This window comes from Solea solea, chromosome 3, assembly GCF_958295425.1.
Source record: "Solea solea chromosome 3, fSolSol10.1, whole genome shotgun sequence".
Taxonomy (NCBI): Eukaryota; Metazoa; Chordata; class Actinopteri; order Pleuronectiformes; family Soleidae; genus Solea; species Solea solea.
Genome location: NC_081136.1, coordinates 100567 through 121582, shown reverse-complemented (window position 1 = coordinate 121582; position 21016 = coordinate 100567). Strand labels below are relative to the sequence as shown.

The window sequence follows — 21016 nt, the reverse complement described above, 5'->3', positions numbered from 1 at the left end:
AAAGTCATATTATAGTATGTCGTCCAAAATCACTCAAAAAAGTCATAGTATATTATGTCGTCCAAAATCAATCAAAAAAGTCATAGTATAGTATGTCGTCCAAAATGAGACAAAAAAAGTCATAGTATAGTATGTCGTCCAAAATGAGACAAAAGAGTCATAGTATATTATCTCGTCCAAAATCACAAAAAAAAGACATAGTATAGTATGTCGTATGAAATGAGACAAAAGAGTCGTTGTTTTGGGCCTCACGCTTGGTCTAGAGGTTCGGACTCTTGACATTGAAGCAAGGGACCCTGGTTCAAGACCTGGTGGAAACAACAGAAAGTTTACCGGAATGTCTTAGTATCTTGTCCAAAATGTTATACTTTAGTATGTTGTCCAAATTACTCAAAAAATTCATAGTATAGTATGTCCTCCAAAATCACTCAAAAAGTCATAGTATAGTATGTCGTCCAAAATCACTCAAAAATGTCATAGTATATAGTATGTCGTCCAAAATCAATCAAAAAAGTCATAGTATAGTATGTCGTCCAAAATCAATCAACAAAGTCATAGTATAGTATGTCGTCCAAAATGAGACAAAAAAGTCATAGTATATTATGTCGTCCAAAATCAATCAAAAAAGTCATAGTATAGTATGTCGTCCAAAATGAGACAAAAAAAGTCATAGTATAGTATGTCGTCCAAAATGAGACAAAAGAGTCATAGTATATTATCTCGTCCAAAATCACAAAAAAAAGACATAGTATAGTATGTCGTATGAAATGAGACAAAAGAGTCGTTGTTTTGGGCCTCACGCTTGGTCTAGAGGTTCGGACTCTTGACATTGAAGCAAGGGACCCTGGTTCAAGACCTGGTGGAAACAACAGAAAGTTTACCGGAATGTCTTAGTATCTTGTCCAAAATGTTATACTTTAGTATGTCGTCCAAATTACTCAAAAAAGTCATAGTATAGTATGTCCTCCAAAATCACTCAAAAAGTCAAAGTATAGTATGTCGTCCAAAATCACTCAAAAATGTCATAGTATATAGTATGTCGTCCAAAATGAGACAAAAAAGTCATAGTATAGTATGTCGTCCAAAATCAATCAACAAAGTCATAGTATAGTATGTCATCCAAAATGAGACAAAAAAAGTCATAGTATAGTATGTTGTCCAAAATGAGACAAAAAAGTCATAGTATAGTATGTCGTCCAAAATCAATCAAAAAAGTCATAGTATAGTATGTCGTCCAAAATGAGACAAAAAAAGTCATAGTATAGTATGTCGTCCAAAATGAGACAAAAGGTCATAGTATATTATCTCGTCCAAAATCACTCAAAAAAGTCATAGTATAGTATGTCGTATGAAATGAGACAAAAGAGTCGTTGTTTTGGGCCTCACGCTTGGTCTAGAGTTTCGGACTCTTGACATTGAAGCAAGGGACCCGGGTTCAAGACCTGGTGGAAACAACAGGAAGTCTACCGGAATGTCTTAGTATCTTGTCCAAAATGTTATACTTTAGTATGTCGTCCAAATTACTCAAAAAATTCATAGTATAGTATGTCGTCCAAAATCACTCAAAAAAGTCATAGTATAGTAGGTCGTCCAAAATCACTCAAAAATGTCATAGTATAGTATGTCGTCCAAAATGAAAAAAAAAGTCATAGTATAGTATGTTGTCTGAAATGAGACAAAAAAGTCATAGTATAGTATGTCGTCCAAAATGAGACAAAAAAAGTCATAGTATAGTATGTTGTCCAAAATCAATCAAAAAAGTCATAGTATAGTATGTCGTCCAAAATGAGACAAAAAAAGTCATAGTATAGTATGTCGTCCAAAATCAATCAAAAAAGTCATAGTATAGTATGTCGTCCAAAATCAATCAAAAAAGTCATAGTATAGTATGTCGTCCAAAATGAGACAAAAAAAGTCATAGTATAGTATGTCGTCCAAAATGAGACAAAAAAAGTCATAGTATAGTATGTCGTATGAAATGAGACAAAAGAGTCGTTGTTTCGGGCCTCACGCTTGGTCTAGAGGTTCGGACTCTTGACATTGAAGCAAGGGACCCGGGTTCAAGACCTGCTGGAAACAACAGAAAGTTTACCGGAATGTCTTAGTATCTTGTCCAAAATGTTATACTTTAGTATGTCGTCCAAATTACTCAAAAAATTCATAGTAAAGTATGTCGTCCAAAATCACTCAAAAAAGTCATAGTATAGTATGTCGTCCAAAATCACTCAAAAATGTCATAGTATATAGTATGTCGTCCAAAATGAGACAAAAAAGTCATAGTATAGTATGTCGTCCAAAATCAATCAAAAAAGTCATAGTATAGTATGTCGTCCAAAATGAGACAAAAAAAGTCATAGTATAGTATGTCGTCCAAAATCAATCAAAAAAGTCATAGTATAGTATGTCGTCCAAAATGAGACAAAAAAAGTCATAGTATAGTATGTCGTCCAAAATGAGAAAAAAAAGTCATAGTATAGTATGTCGTCCGAAATGAGACAAAAAAAGTCATAGTATAGTATGTTGTCCAAAATCAATCAAAAAAGTCATAGTATAGTATGTCGTCCAAAATGAGACAAAAACAGTCATAGTATAGTATGTCGTCCAAAATCAATCAAAAAAGTCATAGTATAGTATGTCGTCCAAAATCAATCAAAAAAGTCATAGTATAGTATGTCGTCCAAAATGAGACAAAAAAAGTCATAGTATAGTATGTCGTCCAAAATGAGACAAAAAAAGTCATAGTATAGTATGTCGTATGAAATGAGACAAAAGAGTCGTTGTTTTGGGCCTCACGCTTGGTCTAGAGGTTCGGACTCTTGACATTGAAGCAAGTGACCCGGGTTCAAGACCTGGTGGAAACAACAGAAAGTTTACCGGAATGTCTTAGTATCTTGTCCAAAATGTTATACTTTAGTATGTCGTCCAAATTACTCAAAAAATTCATAGTAAAGTATGTCGTCCAAAATCACTCAAAAAAGTCATAGTATAGTATGTCGTCCAAAATGAGACAAAAAAGTCATAGTATAGTATGTCGTCCAAAATCAATCAAAAAAGTCATAGTATAGTATGTCGTCCAAAATGAGACAAAAAAAGTCATAGTATAGTATGTCGTCCAAAATCAATCAAAAAAGTCATAGTATAGTATGTCGTCCAAAATGAGACAAAAAAAGTCATAGTATAGTATGTCGTCCAAAATGAGACAAAAAAGTCATAGTATAGTTTGTCGTCCAAAATCAATCAAAAAAGTCATAGTATAGTATGTCGTCCAAAATGAAAAAAAAAAGTCATAGTATAGTATGTCGTCCAAAAAGAGACAAAAAAGTCATAGTATAGTATGTCGTCCAAAATGAGAAAAAAAAGTCATAGTAAAGTATGTTGTCCGAAATGAGACAAAAAAGTCATAGTATAGTATGTCGTCCAAAATGAGACAAAAAAGTCATAGTATAGTATGTCGTCCAAAATCACAAAAAAAGTCATAGTATAGTATGTCATCCAAAATGAGACAAAAGGTCATAGTATAGTTTGTCGTCCAAAATGAGAGAAAAAAGTCATAGTATAGTTTGTCGTCCAAAATCACTCAAAAAAGTCATAGTATAGTAGGTCGTCCAAAATCACTCATAAAAGTCATAGTATAGTAGGTCGTCCATAATGAGAAAAAAAAGTCATAGTATAGTATGTCGTCCAAAATCACTCAAAAAAGTCATAGTATAGTAGGTCGTCCAAAATCACTCAAAAATGTCATAGTATAGTATGTCCTCCAAAATGAGACAAAAAAGTCATAGTATAGTATGTTGTCTGAAATGAGACAAAAAAGTCATAGTACAGTATATCGTCCAAAATCAATCAAAAAAGTCATAGTATAGTATGTCGTCCAAAATGAGACAAAAAAAGTCATAGTATAGTATGTCGTTCAAAATGAGACAAAAGGTCATAGTATATTATCTCGTCCAAAATCACAAAAAAAAGACATAGTATTATAGCAGCTCAGCCTCAAACTTCCGCTACTGAGGTTTCTGACTCCGGATGACCTGGTTGACGCGCTTTGCCTTGGCGATCGCTCTTTTGTACTCTGATTGAATGTCCACGCTGTTCGTTTCGTTGCAATATATTGGTTTATTGCTGTGCGTTTTCTTTGCATAATGAAATTCCTTCAAACAATCCACAACCATTCACGAGTAGCGCCTCCGCGGTAGAGCGGTCGAAAACCGTTTGCCCTTCCGGTTCACAAACCTGACAATGACAGTGATAATGCCACCTATATACACCTGAGTTCCCCCTTCTGAGAGCACAGCGACCCCACACACACATTGAGTGAATTACACCAAACCCTCATACCACAATCAAACACATTCGGCTTCTATACATAGTATAGTATGTCGTATGAAATGAGACAAAAGAGTTGTTGTTTTGGGCCAATTACTCAAAAAATTCATAGTATAGTATGTCGTCCAAAATCACTCAAAAAAGTCATAGTATATAGTATGTCGTCCAAAATGAGACAAAAAAGTCATAGTATAGTATGTCGTCCAAAATCAATCAAAAAAGTCATAGTATAGTATGTCGTCCAAAATGAGACAAAAAAAGTCATAGTATAGTATGTCGTCCAAAATGAGAAAAAAAAGTCATAGTATAGTATGTCGTCCAAAATGAGACAAAAAAAGTCATAGTATAGTATGTCGTCCAAAATGAGACAAAAAAAGTCATAGTATAGTATGTCGTCCAAAATCAATCAAAAAAGTCATAGTATAGTATGTCGTCCAAAATGAGACAAAAAAAGTCATAGTATAGTATGTCGTCCAAAATGAAAAAAAAAAGTCATAGTATAGTATGTCGTCCAAAATGAGACCAAAAAAGTCATAGTATAGTATGTCGTCCAAAATGAGACAAAAGGTCATAGTATATTATCTCGTCCAAAATCACAAAAAAAAGACATAGTATAGTATGTCGTATGAAATGAGACAAAAGAGTCGTTGTTTTGGGCCTCACGCTTGGTCTAGAGGTTCGGACTCTTGACATTGAAGCAAGGGACCCGGGTTCAAGACCTGGTGGAAACAACAGAAAGTTTACCGGAATGTCTTAGTATCTTGTCCAAAATGTTATACTTTAGTATGTCGTCCAAATTACTCAAAAAATTCATAGTATAGTATGTCGTCCAAAATCACTCAAAAAAGTCGTAGTATAGTATGTCGTCCAAAATCACTCAAAAATGTCATAGTATAATATGTCGTCCAAAATGAGACAAAAAAGTCATAGTATAGTATGTTGTCCAAAATCCCTTAAAAAAAAGTCATAGTATAGTATGTTGTCCAAAATCCCTTAAAAAAAAGTCATAGTATAGTATGTCATCCAAAATCAATCAAAAAAGTCATAGTATAGTATGTCATCCAAAATGAGACAAAAAAAGTCATAGTATAGTTTATAGTAAACAACACATTTAACAAATGTGTTGATAAAGTTGATAATTGAACAAACTACACTGTGCAAAATCTGGACTGGTCCTGCTCTTACCAAACCTTTACTAAACCTGTGTGTGTTTGTGTCTTCTCCACAGTATCTGGGCTCCATGCTGGTGAAAGAGCTGAGAGGGACAGAGTCCACACAAGATGCTTGTGCCAAAATGAGGGTAAAGCACAGTTTCATACATTTTACAAGTGCTGCAGTCATGTTTGTCTACAAGTGCATGAACCTGACCTGAAGAGGAATCAGCTTGGTCTTTTTGTAGATTACATTACACTGGTCAGACGCTATCAAACATCTTTCAGGGAATAATTAGAATGTTATCTTTTCATGGAAAGAAATCATGTGGCCACTCTGATGACAGGGCCTTTAATTCTGGCCTCACACACACTTGGTGCTCTTTCACTTAAACACTGAAATTATTATATAGACTGTACGTCGAGGGATTCATTTGTATTATCCTTGCTTGGGTGGCTCAGTGCCCCACGAATCCCCTTTTACCTAATATCACCTTATTTCTTCCTCCCACTCAGTGTCACTCAGCTTCACACTCTGTTTCCATTTCCTACTACAACTCTCTTTCCCCTGCTATCCCATGTTTTTTCATATTCCACTGTATCACCGTCTCCTCCAGTCTTCAGTGAATATCTCTCACTTTCATCCAGAGATGCAGCTGCATTGTGAAGATAAATTATGAGATTCATGAGCAAATGTTTCTGTTCCTCTCACTCCTCATCTTCCGCTCTTCTCTACAGCTCCCTGTCTGACACACCTTTGTGGTGCACCAGTGTTGTGTAATTAAGTGAATTGCACATCATATCAATCTCTGCTTGCCCCTGTTTCCAGCATCCCTGCTTTTATCTGTCACTCCATCCCTACACTGTGGAGGTAGATATGGATATTTAAATCCCAACTTCACAGCCTCGTCACTGGCAGCGCTGCCTTTGTCAGCTTTTCTGCAATTACATGATCTTGACAGGGCTGAACTGCAGCAGCAGCAGCAGCAGCAGCAGCAGCAGCAGCAGCAGCAGCAGCAGCAGCAGCAGCAGCAGCAGAGAAAAGAACAGAACAAAGACACAGATACGGAAAGCTGCGAGTAGATTCGACAGTGGGAGAATGAAAGTGTGATAGAAATGTGGATACTGAGAGGAGATGACAAGTGAGGTAGTCGGAAAAGAGAATCATCTCACATCCATTTCTTTGAATAGATTTAAGGTTTTGGCAGATAGAATGACAGCTAGAAGGGCAATGCTGATGTTGCCGTAAATCACACGATTCCCCAAAGCGCCTCACTGCATCGTGAGCACAGACACAGGTAATTGAGACGTGTTAAAGTGCCGGTGCAGTTTGTAATTAAAAGGAAGGAGAAGAGATAGTGTGGGAGCCTGTTATGATTTAAAATCCAACAAACTTATTGGGTGTGTTGTTTTACAGTCAATTGAATTTAGAAATGTAATTTGAACGTTGTGTTTTAATGAAGCAGCAACCTTCAACCACTGGAGATGATTTGAATGGACTGGTAATAGAGTTAATTTCCTTACTTCATGCTTTCCTCATTATTATTATTCTTTTTTCTTCACATGCTTATAGACCTGATGAGGCTTCTAAAACATCGATTATGTCCTGTTCATTCAAAGCGGTCATTTTTTCTTTCCAAAAACTATGCTTAAACGTGTATTACAAAACTTTCTTTACAGACAAAGATATTCTGATATTTCATACACACACACGACATAAATGTTGTAGAATCAGAAGTTTTTCCACACGCTGCGTTTGTGTCATGGTTTTCCGCTCAATTTCCACTCAACTTTGCGTCTTTTTTGTGGGGCACCCCGTGGCCAAGTGGAAAGGGAACTTGACTTGTAATTGGAGGGTCACCGGTTCAAATCCCCACCTGGCCAAAAAGGGCTGGGGTACCCCTGAGCAAAGTACCCAACCCCCAATGCTCCCCGGGCGCTCCTCAGTGTGGCAGCCCACTGCTCCTAATTATAGGATGGGTCAAATGCAGAGGAATACTTTCCCTAAGGGGATTAATAAACTTATAAACTTAAAACTTTCTTATGAGCAAAGAGGCCAAGCTGCGATCACAGCACCATCTGCTGGACAACTCAGTAATTACTTCATACAGTCTGGAGTGCTTGAGGGCTGTATTCTATGACTCAGAACAGTTCAAGTTAGAATTTTCACCAGTGGTGTTTGTCTGTGTTGTCATTGATTAGTATTTGTTTGTTTTTTTTCATTATAATTTTTCTTTTATGTGACAAAGTCCTGTCTGCCTCTCTCCTCTATGTGTCTCTATCTTTGTTTTTTTCTGTTTACTCCAAGAAGTCGACAGAACAGATGAAGAAGGTGCCGACCATCGTTCTCTCTGTGTCCTACAAAGGAGTCAAGTTCATCGATGCCACAAATAAGGTGACGCTCACGGCTTACTTACTGAATAACACGTTGAATGGTCATGCTTTTGAACACCAGCAGGAGGTGTCAGGTGTGGCCACAGCACTGATGTCTCCTTTTGCTGTAGCCTGGCAAATGTATAATGAATAAGGTGTGAAAGAAGTACAAAAGTCAATAATCAGAATGTAATACATGAGCTGACAGTGAAGGGGGTCAATACTTACTAATAAATAAAGACTAGAAAGCTCAAGGTTTGAATGTGAGACAAATGTGTGGTGGTGCCGAGACGGACTCGTACAGCATCCATGTACATAAACCATAAAAACATCATGGAGGTATGTTATATTTTGGAAGGTCATTCAATTAGTAATACATTGACTGGAAACAATTCATAGATACCTTACATTTTCCTGCTGCAGAACACTTTTCAATATCTCCATCCTGATCCAGCTGTGACTAATGTACAGGAGAGAGAACAATATAAGAAAAGAAATGGTAATGAGAGTATTACATAAATAAAGTGAGGCTCATTCAAAATGTAAATTCAATTGGGACATTGGCTTTATCTGCATTCTCTTCTCCAGTTCATTCATCTTTATCCTCTGCTCTTCTATGTCTCTGCAGAATATCATTGCAGAACATGAAATCCGTAACATCTCGTGTGCTGCTCAGGATCCAGAGGATCTGTCTACATTTGCCTACATCACCAAAGACCTCAAGTCCAGTCACCACTACTGCCATGTCTTCACTGCTTTCGATGTGGTCAGTGCCAACTAAATAAACGCTGTCACCATATCTGTTATACCACATTGTCATTCCTGTTATCACATGAACCTTCTGTTGACAGAACATGGCATACGAGATCATCCTCACACTGGGTCAGGCCTTCGAGGTGGCGTACCAGCTAGCACTGCAGGCCAGAAAGAGTGGCCACGGGTCGTCCACACTGCCTGAGAGCTTCGACAGCAAGCCCAGCAAACCTGTCCCCAAACCCCGCATCAACATCCGCAAATCTGTAAGCAACTTTGCCACAAAGCCGTAAACAGTAAGAGGGGAAAATCTGTCCCAGCAACTCCAAGTATATACTGTGACAGTTTCTAACAGACATTATACACATGTTAGAATATATTTCTCTATTCCCTTTCCAAAGTTGATACACATGATGGTGATGATTTTAGTTCAAAAAACAAACAAAAAACATTTGTGTGATGGATTTTTCCACCTTGATTTCTGATGTTACTGCATCACAGTCATAACCAGCTCCCCGTCCTAAATTTCCATCCTTCTACTCTGATTCATCACAGTCTCTCATTCCCGCTCATTTACTAATTTCACGTCATTTTCAACCCTAGGATTATCCTGGAGAGCTCTTGTTGTGCATGGATGAGAGCTGTTGCCCAGCAGGGGATGTGACAGAGGTGCAGCTTGATATTTGAGTGTCCTCTGGGTCACAGTCTCTTACACACCGGGCGGATTGATGAGGCCCGTTTACATGCGTGTGTGTGTTTGGAATGCTATAACGCTCCATCCGTTAAACTCAAAGAAATGAAATGTCTACCTTCCATCTCTCCTACTGGTATCTTCAACAGTGTCAAATTGGTTTGCTTAACACTGGCTTTGTGATATTAGATACTTGTGCTCCCCCATTCTGTCATTAATGACGTCTCCAAGTGCAGGCGCGATCCTTCCTTTTTTATGCCTCCTCCAGCCAGAGCGTCACAAAGTCTGTCTGCAAACCTGTCAACCTCACATTAACCCCGACACAGCTTTAAAATAGTGCCACTACAGAGCAGCACATGTGTGTCTTAAAGGACCTGGTATAGAGTTACGGTGGCTGCTACATCGGTGCGTTTGGAGCGTTACATACTCTCACATACTGTGAGTCATGGAAAGAAAGAGACGGTGACGGAGGAACACACTCATGTTCTAAAGTTAGAGCAAGAGAGAGAGACAGTGAGAGAGGAGGGAAAACAGCAGTGTTTGTGCATATGCGCGTGTGTGTGTGTGTGTGTGTGTGTGTGTGGTCCTGTGACCATGGAGATCATGAATGATGGCTTGTGCACACACACACTTTGCTGACTCCACCACAGTTACATTAACCATTAATTGCCTTTTCCGCTGTGTGCTTGTGTGTGTAGTCAATGGCTTGTGATGTGTAGCAGGGTATACTGCAGGATTCACTTAATATTCCTGCCACCTGCCTGCCATAATCTCCATCCTGCAGCACCTTGGAGACCCTTGTGCAGTATAAAATACTGTTGCTTTGTTTTTCAGTTTCTCCACACCCTCACACACACACACATTTTTATGTTCTGCTCGTAAATCTCCCTCAACATCCACTTAACTTAACCTTATCAGTGTGCGCGTGTCTGATGTGAGACTTGTCTTTGATCTGCTTCGGCATGTTGGTCCAATGCTTCAAAATGGAGTTGAAATATATGACCCTACCCGTGTGAGACAAGTGGAAAAATGCTGTCAGAGGAGTTTAAATAGCTTGTCTCCAAGCAGCCGATTGGCTTCTACTCATCCATGAGTCACGTTAACGCTTACATTTCTATGTAAAAATAACTGAAATGCAAGCAGAAGCTATCTTGCCTAATTGGCTGAAATGTCTTTTGACAAAATAAGCATCTGTTGCCAGAAGAGTGATGTCTTCATACTCATCATGCTGGGTGTCTTGTTGCCATGCAGGAGCTGCTATATAAATGTAGCGTAGTGGAGCTGGAGTTTTGCTGTATTCTAGCATCGCTGCAGTCCCTCGCTGTTGCCAGGGCAATGACCATGTTGTTGCCATGGCTTTTGCTTTGGTTCTGAATTGTTGTTGCCATGCAGCTGCTCAACCTTCTAGTTTTTGCCTTGCTGTTCTTGTTTGCTGCCCAGCAGGCCCAACTTGACCATTATGTGACCTCTGCCCCGTAGGTCATGTCCCCCTCCAGCCGCTGGTCACTGGGCCACATTTACACCCCTCACCGGCCTCCTGTCCACCCTTCTCTTCCTCCCTCTCGACTCTTCCATCTTCCTCACAAAGCTCAGTCACAGGTCCTCCACGCTTTTGCTTCTCTTATCCTTTATTTCTACACGCCTTTTCTTTGAAATCAAGGAGAAAGCGCCATCTGTAAGTGCTTCCATTTTCTTCTGTCGCATTCTTCACCTGACTGCATCCCTCGAGTGTTTGTGTCTCATTCTTGAATGTTTTACTCTCCAGTTAGCTAACCCACTTCCACCATTCATGCCGATATTTGCATTTTCATCACCTAACTTTGAAAAGGATACTAAAATAATCCCTTCCATTGAGGTCGATGTTAGACGCTGTCTGTTGATTTGTCAACAGAAAATCAATAGTGTGACAATCGTGAAAAAGGCCGTGTTTTTCCTTCTTCTTCAAAGATGAGCATGTCATTAGTGCCTGCAGCTGCAAGGCATTCTAGTGAGAACCCTAGGGTTCTCACTAGAATGCCTTGCGCTGCAAGCATCTCTTGTTATCCTGCGCGTTTATTAGTGCCTGCAGCTGCAAGGCATTCTAGTGAGAACCCTAGGGTTCTCACTAGAATGCCTTGCGCTGCAAGGCATCTCTTGTAATCGTGCGCGTTTATTCTGCTTTTTATTCTCGCGCCCTCCCGTTATTTCGGCACGCTACTCCTCCTGCATCTTTGAGAAACCCCCAACACAAGTTATATCAAAATGTGCGCCTTGACCGGGAATGGTGTGCTATGACTTTTCTAAGATTTTCATATAACCATTGGGATAATATTTACAAAAAACTGAACAAAAATTAACATTGAAGTGGATGGGAGACCGAAAAAAACCAAGCCCGCTTTGGAGCATCACAGTGTCGTCATACTTTAACGTAGAAACGTGGTTGGAAGTTTAAACGGGTCACAAGACTTGGGACTTTTCTGACCTAAGTCGACATTTTGATACATGTTACGGTTTTTGAACTATCGCAGTTTAAGTTTTGTACTTTTTTTCAAAGCTTTCTGATTTTATAATGGGTGTGTGTGTGGTCGTTAGGTGTGAGCTAGAGTGACACACTCTAGCAAGATCCAGCAAAATAATCTGAAAAACTTCTAAACAAACTCTTCTCCTGCCCACAATTTCCAACCTACAGAGACAATTTTTACATCAAAATGTTGCCATGGTTGTCGTCTAACCCTGTGTGTGTTTGTCATGTTCATATGACTTGTAGTTTTTCTAAAAATCACCTCAAAGCACAGAGAACTCTGGTCACAGTCTCAATTCACTCCCATGTTAAAATGTCTGCTTTGGAGTTGTGGAAAATCAAGATGAGGGTGATTTTAAAACTGTGATTTATCTGTCAATTCACGCCCGTTTGTCACAAATTTTGAGATGGGAGCTGCTGAAAGCCTCCTGGCGCTCACAAACCAAAAATTTTATCTCTATCATCAACCGTTCTTGAGATATGACAACTTTAAAACATGCTGTTTTCTCTGTGAGAATGGGAAACAGAGGGGATTGTGAATCTCTCTCTCTCCCTCTCTCCTGTCACTCCAGCAGTTTGCCCCGCCCCCTCCTCTGCCGGCCCTGATTACACACACCTGCTGACAATTAAGCCATGTGGACTATAAAAACTCCCTGTTCCCCTGTTTCAGTGCCAGTGTGTTTTCGTCCATGCCTGATCACCATAGCGCCTCGTCACAGCCCCAGAATCCTCAAGTTTTTGATCCTCTTGGTGAGCGATGCTTTATTTTGTAAGTTTTCTTATCATAGCCTGTTAGCTGATACCTTAGTTAAGATTTATAGCTTTTGTTTTCCTCCTTGGGAGAGATTTTTTGTTTGTTAATTTTCACAGCCTTTTAGGAACTCCAATCACTAGGCTTGTGACTTACCTTTTATTAGTTAGATCCAATCATTTAGATTGCGTTTTGTTTTTTATCTCATTCTTAGTTGGTTAAGGATCGCCAATCATTAGGATTGTGCTTTTGTTTTGAAGTGTTTAGAGCCGTGTTTTCCTCCGTTTGGAGAGTTTTCTGTTTAAGTTTTACATGATAACCTTAGTCCGAGTATGTTTCCTCTTCGGAGTGATTTTTTTGTTCCGCGTTTATAGTTCCACAACGTTTCTCTTGTAGAGCGTTGCGCTCGCAATTTGTTATAGGTTTTCATAGCCACGCTTTTGTTTTTCCTCAGTAAAGAGGACCTGCCTTGAGAATTGTTTACGAGTGCCAATAAAGACAATTAAAAGGCCTCTGCGTCTGAGTCCTCTCTGATCCGTCTTGTTATCTCCTCTAAAACTTGGTGTTTTTAAAGGGTGAGTCCACCAAAATACCACTCTGTCTAAATGCTTTTAAAGGTTCAATCCACATTTTTAGATTTTATAACGCAGGTGTTCGGAAGGGGGAGGGGGCATCAGGGAGTGGGAGGGGTTTATGAGTTATTCTCTTTCAAAGGGTGTACCACTCAATCCTTTACCAGCACAAGTCCTGCACGCGAAGACACATACCGCAAGAACTGCAGGCACACTCGAAATTTCGGCACGGAATTGCGGAAATCTAGTTAGTGCCTGCAGCTGCAAGGCATTCTAGTGAGAACCCTAGGGTTCTCACTAGAATGCCTTGCGCTGCAAGGCATCTCTTGTAATCGTGCGCGTTTATTCTGCTTTTTATTCTCGCGCCCTCCCGTTATTTCGGCACGCTACTCCTCCTGCATCTTTGAGAAACCCCCAACACAAGTTATATCAAAATGTGCGCCTTGACCGGGAATGGTGTGCTATGACTTTTCTAAGATTTTCATATAACCATTGGGATAATATTTACAAAAAACTGAACAAAAATTAACATTGAAGTGGATGGGAGACCGAAAAAAACCAAGCCCGCTTTGGAGCATCACAGTGTCGTCATACTTTAACGTAGAAACGTGGTTGGAAGTTTAAACGGGTCACAAGACTTGGGACTTTTCTGACCTAAGTCGACATTTTGATACATGTTACGGTTTTTGAACTATCGCAGTTTAAGTTTTGTACTTTTTTTCAAAGCTTTCTGATTTTATAATGGGTGTGTGTGTGGTCGTTAGGTGTGAGCTAGAGTGACACACTCTAGCAAGATCCAGCAAAATAATCAGAAAAACTTCTAAACAAACTCTTCTCCTGCCCACAATTTCCAACCTACAGAGACAATTTTTACATCAAAATGTTGCCATGGTTATCGTCTAACCCTGTGTGTGTTTGTCATGTTCATATGACTTGTAGTTTTTCTTAAAATCACCTCAAAGCACAGAGAACTCTGGTCACAGTCTCAATTCACTCCCATGTTAAAATGTCTGCTTTGGAGTTGTGGAAAATCAAGATGAGGGTGATTTTAAAACTGTGATTTCTCTGTCAATTCACGCCCGTTTGTCACAAATTTTGAGATGGGAGCTGCTGAAAGCCTCCTGGCGCTCACAAACCAAAAATTTTATCTCTATCATCAACCGTTCTTGAGATATGACAACTTTAAAACATGCTGTTTTCTCTGTGAGAATGGGAAACAGAGGGGATTGTGAATCTCTCTCTCTCCCTCTCTCCTGTCACTCCAGCAGTTTGCCCCGCCCCCTCCTCTGCCGGCCCTGATTACACACACCTGCTGACAATTAAGCCATGTGGACTATAAAAACTCCCTGTTCCCCTGTTTCAGTGCCAGTGTGTTTTCGTCCATGCCTGATCACCATAGCGCCTCGTCACAGCCCCAGAATCCTCAAGTTTTTGATCCTCTTGGTGAGCGATGCTTTATTTTGTAAGTTTTCTTATCATAGCCTGTTAGCTGATACCTTAGTTAAGATTTATAGCTTTTGTTTTCCTCCTTGGGAGAGATTTTTTGTTTGTTAATTTTCACAGCCTTTTAGGAACTCCAATCACTAGGCTTGTGACTTACCTTTTATTAGTTAGATCCAATCATTTAGATTGCGTTTTGTTTTTTATCTCATTCTTAGTTGGTTAAGGATCGCCAATCATTAGGATTGTGCTTTTGAGTTAGCTTTTGTTTTGAAGTGTTTAGAGCCGTGTTTTCCTCCGTTTGGAGAGTTTTCTGTTTAAGTTTTACATGATAACCTTAGTCCGAGTATGTTTCCTCTTCGGAGTGATTTTTTTGTTCCGCGTTTATAGTTCCACAACGTTTCTCTTGTAGAGCGGTGCGCTCGCAATTTGTTATAGGTTTTCATAGCCACGCTTTTGTTTTTCCTCAGTAAAGAGGACCTGCCTTGAGAATTGTTTACGAGTGCCAATAAAGACAATTAAAAGGCCTCTGCGTCTGAGTCCTCTCTGATCCGTCTTGTTATCTCCTCTAAAACTTGGTGTTTTTAAAGGGTGAGTCCACCAAAATACCACTCTGTCTAAATGCTTTTAAAGGTTCAATCCACATTTTTAGATTTTATAACGCAGGTGTTCGGAAGGGGGAGGGGGCATCAGGGAGTGGGAGGGGTTTATGAGTTATTCTCTTTCAAAGGGTGATTCCACCAAAATACCACTCAATCCTTTACCAGCACAAGTCCTGCACGCGAAGACACATGCCGCAAGAACTGCAGGCACACTCGAAATTTCGGCACGGAATTGCGGAAATCTAGTTCTGCTTGATATTATTCTCGCGCCCCCAAAAGTTTGGCACGCTACTCCTCCTGCATCTTTGAGAAACCCCCAACACAAGTTATATCAAAATGTGCGCCTTGACCGGGAATGGTGTGCTATGACTTTTCTAAGATTTTCATATAACCATTGGGATAATATTTACAAAAAACTGAACAAAAATTAACATTGAAGTGGATGGGAGACCGAAAAAAACCAAGCCCGCTTTGGAGCATCACAGTGTCGTCATACTTTAACGTAGAAACGTGGTTGGAAGTTTAAACGGGTCACAAGACTTGGGACTTTTCTGACCTAAGTCGACATTTTGATACATGTTACGGTTTTTGAACTATCGCAGTTTAAGTTTTGTACTTTTTTTTCAAAGCTTTCTGATTTTATAATGGGTGTGTGTGTGGTCGTTAGGTGTGAGCTAGAGTGACACACTCTAGCAAGATCCAGCAAAATAATCAGAAAAACTTCTAAACAAACTCTTCTCCTGCCCACAATTTCCAACCTACAGAGACAATTTTTACATCAAAATGTTGCCATGGTTGTCGTCTAACCCTGTGTGTGTTTGTCATGTTCATATGACTTGTAGTTTTTCTTAAAATCACCTCAAAGCACAGAGAACTCTGGTCACAGTCTCAATTCACTCCCATGTTAAAATGTCTGCTTTGGAGTTGTGGAAAATCAAGATGAGGGTGATTTTAAAACTGTGATTTCTCTGTCAATTCACGCCCGTTTGTCACAAATTTTGAGATGGGAGCTGCTGAAAGCCTCCTGGCGCTCACAAACCAAAAATTTTATCTCTATCATCAACCGTTCTTGAGATATGACAACTTTAAAACATGCTGTTTTCTCTGTGAGAATGGGAAACAGAGGGAATTGTGAATCTCTCTCTCTCCCTCTCTCCTGTCACTCCAGCAGTTTGCCCCACCCCCTCCTCTGCCGGCCCTGATTACACACACCTGCTGACAATTAAGCCATGTGGACTATAAAAACTCCCTGTTCCCCTGTTTCAGTGCCAGTGTGTTTTCGTCCATGCCTGATCACCATAGCGCCTCGTCACAACCCCAGAATCCTCAAGTTTTTGATCCTCTTGGTGAGCGATGCTTTATTTTGTAAGTTTTCTTATCATAGCCTGTTAGCTGATACCTTAGTTAAGATTTATAGCTTTTGTTTTCCTCCTTGGGAGAGATTTTTTGTTTGTTAATTTTCACAGCCTTTTAGGAACTCCAATCACTAGGCTTGTGACTTACCTTTTATTAGTTAGATCCAATCATTTAGATTGCGTTTTGTTTTTTATCTCATTCTTAGTTGGTTAAGGATCGCCAATCATTAGGATTGTGCTTTTGAGTTAGCTTTTGTTTTGAAGTGTTTAGAGCCGTGTTTTCCTCCGTTTGGAGAGTTTTCTGTTTAAGTTTTACATGATAACCTTAGTCCGAGTATGTTTCCTCTTCGGAGTGATTTTTTTTTGTTCCGCGTTTATAGTTCCACAACGTTTCTCTTGTAGAGCGTTGCGCTCGCAATTTGTTATAGGTTTTCATAGCCACGCTTTTGTTTTTCCTCAGTAAAGAGGACCTGCCTTGAGAATTGTTTACGAGTGCCAATAAAGACCATTAAAAGGCCTCTGCGTCTGAGTCCTCTCTGATCCGTCTTGTTATCTCCTCTAAAACTTGGTGTTTTTAAAGGGTGAGTCCACCAAAATACCACTCTGTCTAAATGCTTTTAAAGGTTCAATCCACATTTTTAGATTTTATAACGCAGGTGTTCGGAAGGGGGAGGGGGCATCAGGGAGTGGGAGGGGTTTATGAGTTATTCTCTTTCAAAGGGTGATTCCGCCAAAATACCACTCAATCCTTTACCAGCACAAGTCCTGCACGCGAAGACACATGCCGCAAGAACTGCAGGCACACTCGAAATTTCGGCACGGAATTGCGGAAATCTAGTTTACATTGTGGTGGACACAAAAGCAAAGTTGAGGTGTACTGTCACAAACCTGCAAACCACACCATGGCAAACGGTACTGCGTGTGTGTCTGTGTGTGTGTGTGCTGGTGTGTAGTACTGACACTAATATCTTTGTGATGGCTGGTACTCACTTTTTGAAAGAGCTTTCCGAGGATAAACACTTGGTCTTAGACTTCTTAGACGGAGATGGAATGCATTATAAGACAAATATGTATGAATGTGTGTGTAAGAGATAACTGGATAGTTTTGTTGCTGTGTTAGTGTAAAGACTCAGGGCAGAATGTAACCTCCATGTTTGATGCTTTTATAAAAAGGTGATACTTTAACATGTTATATGTATATAAAGGTCATTTTCAGATCATTCCCTGTTCAGCTTATGTCATCAGTTTCCACTACATGACTCTGTCCCTTTCACTCCACCATATTAATGTTTTCACAGATTGTGGAATCAGGCAAATTGTGTCGGTTATGTCGATTTTCACGAACAGGAACCAGTTATGTAAAAAAAAACGTCTCCTTCTCCTCCTTCACTTCTCCTCATGTGTTTATTTCCCTCATTTTAAAGTCTTTCCATTATTGTTTTGTTTCAGATGGAGCAGCCGTCCATGGACCAGAAGGGTCATGCCAACGTGCCATGGATTGTGGAGCCGGGTCAGGAGGCCAAGAGAGGAGTCAACACCAAGTACGAGACCACTATTTTCTAACATACACCCGCCTTGTCCACTCCTGTGTGTGTGTGTGCCTTTCAGAGGTTGCCCTGTACTGGGGCCCCGCCCCGGAGTTGGGCTCGAGCGACGCACGCCGCCGCTGTGTCACCTCACCGGCTGAAAATAAAAAAACAAAACATCCCGCCCCGCCCCCATTAGCTGAGCCTGTCCACTGCATGATGACGTTTGGCGCTGCGCCGTCTTTCTCTTTGTCTCCTTTCCTTTCTTTCGTTTCTGCTCTCCCCTTCTTTGGCCTGGGCCCCATCTTCCTGCCTGCAGGCCTGGCGCATGACCTTTGAACCCAGGGGTGGGGTGCAGTCCACCTGTAGGGGGAACGGTCAGCTTGGTTTTCCCCACTTCCTGTCTGTCGGTCAGTCAGCAGTCAAGCACTTGTTGATAGGTGTAGCTCTATGAATCCGTCTATCTCCTCCTGCCTCCATCCCTCGCTTCGATCCACAGTTCAGCCCCTCTGTCCTCTGAGAGATTTGAAATAAGAACCGTCACAGTGTTTTAACTGTCTGTTCAGCCCAGAGTGGGAGCTGGGACCATGTCTAAACATGACATGTTGTCTAAACATGACAACAGGAGGAAAGTGGAGACTTTTTTTAAGAAGGTTTTTTAAAATAAAAGAGAAGAAGAGATGTAGCACAGTCTAACTTTAGACTTAAACTGGTTCATTCAGCAGGCTACCAGAATGTACTTTATATCAGACTTGCTTTTTCTTGTTTGTTTTTTGAATATGCTAACGTTCATTTCTTTGACTAACAGCTTTAAACTTGACCTGTGACACAGGAAGATGTAGGTGTTTTTTTCAGAACATGTGTACATACGCTGCGTTTCTTTCCCTGGGCATAATCCTATCCTATTTTATTTGGGGGAAGAAAATCTTGTATGTAAAAGGTTTTAGCATGTGACTTGTGAGACGCATGGTGGCCATTTTGGATTTGCTGAGCAGGGGGGCCGGTGGAGAGGCGGGGTGTGAGGGCTCTCTCGATAAGTGATGTCATCTCATTTGCAGGGAAAAGCCGGACGCTCATGTCATGTCTTACTGTGGAATACAAAGAATGTAGCCAGCCCTAAACACGGACCTTGTCATACATACAATGCAAAAAGGACTACAATGGACTACAAACTTGGAACCACTGCAGTGTTTAAGGTTGACTACAAAAATTTGAAAATTCATCCACATGATGCTTGACACAGTAAAGTCTTTAACACACACTAACTGAACTACATGTTGACAGACGACCGTCTGCTCTGAATGTACACTTATTTTGAAGCCGCCTCAACTTTCTGCAGCGACAGCAGGATCTGTTTTATGCAGCCAGCAGGGAGTGTTTGGGCAGGTTAGAGGGCATCTGTTGCGCTGGCTCAAGGCACCACTGGGCATGTGTCAATGTTGGAATGGGAATGTGTTCGACGACGTCTGGCTGGCTCTTTTTTTGGTCTTTTTGATTTTCTTTGTAGTCAGAAAATAATATATATATACGTATATATACATGTATGTGTATACATATATATATATATGCACAAGCGTGTAAATGTGATTGGACTAAGCTGCAACACGCTTCAACTGCAACAGGTGTGTCACCTATGTGAACAAAACTGCATCTGATGTTTCAAAAAAGTATTCTATTCATATTGCCCGACATTTTAATGTTTAATATGAGAGTATTATATGACCATGATGATTATGATTATTCTTGTGCAATTCTTGTCTACTGTTGTCTTAATGTTACATTATTTTTCTATGATATGCTGAGATCAAACTTGAGCTTGAGAATGATGGCCATCCTTTAAAAAAAAAAAAAAAAAAGTAAAAAAATGTCAAAGTAGACGACAGAAGTTATGAACAGAGAGTGAACGTTGCAGTTGGCTTGCTAACTCGTCAGGTCAACCCTCCATCATTTCTCATGGGGCTCTCCTCTAGCAGATGGACTATTTTAAACGCAGTATTACTGTATCATTTGGATGAGATATTATCCAATTATAAAATGTATATAGATATTTTGCCAACTCATTGTTCATATGTGTAATGTAAAACAGAAAAGAATAAAGGATTTGCAGTATATGGCACTGGAAACAAGGTACAAAAACATAAAGGTTGGAAATTTAAAAAAAAAGAAAAGTGTTACATGTAGAGATTGTATTTTGAGTGAAAACGGAAATGAGTTATACGGTTACATCACTGCTGACCTACTAATGTACATAGGCTTGGGCTTCCAGCACACTGATTTTTGTAATTTTGGCCATTATTTATATCCTTGTAAAGCACATGAAATAAAATACAACTTGTACAACCATTATGTATCCTTGAGATTAAGTTGTCTATGTTATTTTCTCTTTTCCCTTTATATAGAAAAAGTCTGTTAAACCAATGATCAACTATAGCTTTGTTTTTGTAGTTTACATAAAAACTTGCTAAAAGGGGCAAGTTGTTTGGTATTTTTCAGGACTTAATGTCATGAAACTGTTTTTGTTTTTTTAATTGATGTATAATTACGTTAAATTAAGAATCACAGTTTCCCAACGACGACATATTCACCATGATCTGTGACATCAGCAGTTTCGATGCCCCAAAAGCCTAAACGAGGCTCATTTACATTTACAATAAGTGACTTATGGTACATATCACATTTGAACAAGTCTTCTTGAAAACTGAAATGAGTTTTTACACTGTTGTAATCAACTGGTTTACCAACAGAAGAGCAACAAAACTATTACACTCAATGACAATAACAGTGCGCGACACATACCTCAGGTTGAATTTGACAGCAGCGTTGATGAGGACGAGCCCAACGCTTCTCTCCTTTCACTGTCACACATCCACCTTAACATAGAGACAGAGATAGGAAGGTTATAAGATCGATAAGCATCCTACATCTACAAACTGAGGTGTTTTATGTATTATCAGCTTCAATCAGCCCAGCTGATACTTT

The 21016-nt window shown here is 39.8% G+C and overlaps 1 protein-coding gene across 10 annotated transcripts in view; it reads left to right on the top strand.

Moving 5' to 3' along the window:
* The window catches only part of anks1b (ankyrin repeat and sterile alpha motif domain containing 1B), a 116086-nt gene extending 95706 nt beyond the window's left edge, over positions 1 to 20380 (top strand). For 6 of the 10 annotated variants that reach the window (XM_058623850.1, XM_058623848.1, XM_058623852.1 and 3 more), the window contains 7 exons: positions 5552 to 5623; positions 7783 to 7869; positions 8476 to 8613; positions 8699 to 8866; positions 10771 to 10890; positions 17961 to 18052; positions 19096 to 20380. In XM_058623850.1, the coding sequence (XP_058479833.1) occupies positions 5552 to 5623; positions 7783 to 7869; positions 8476 to 8613; positions 8699 to 8866; positions 10771 to 10890; positions 17961 to 18052; positions 19096 to 19147 (729 nt within the window). In that variant the 3' untranslated portion in view covers positions 19148 to 20380. Of the gene's footprint in view, positions 1 to 5551; positions 5624 to 7782; positions 7870 to 8475; positions 8614 to 8698; positions 8867 to 10770; positions 10891 to 17960 lie in introns of all 10 variants that reach the window. The other 4 variants (XM_058623853.1, XM_058623854.1, XM_058623855.1 and 1 more) reach the window with 4 other exon arrangements.
* The last annotated feature ends 636 nt before the right edge of the window (positions 20381 to 21016 follow it).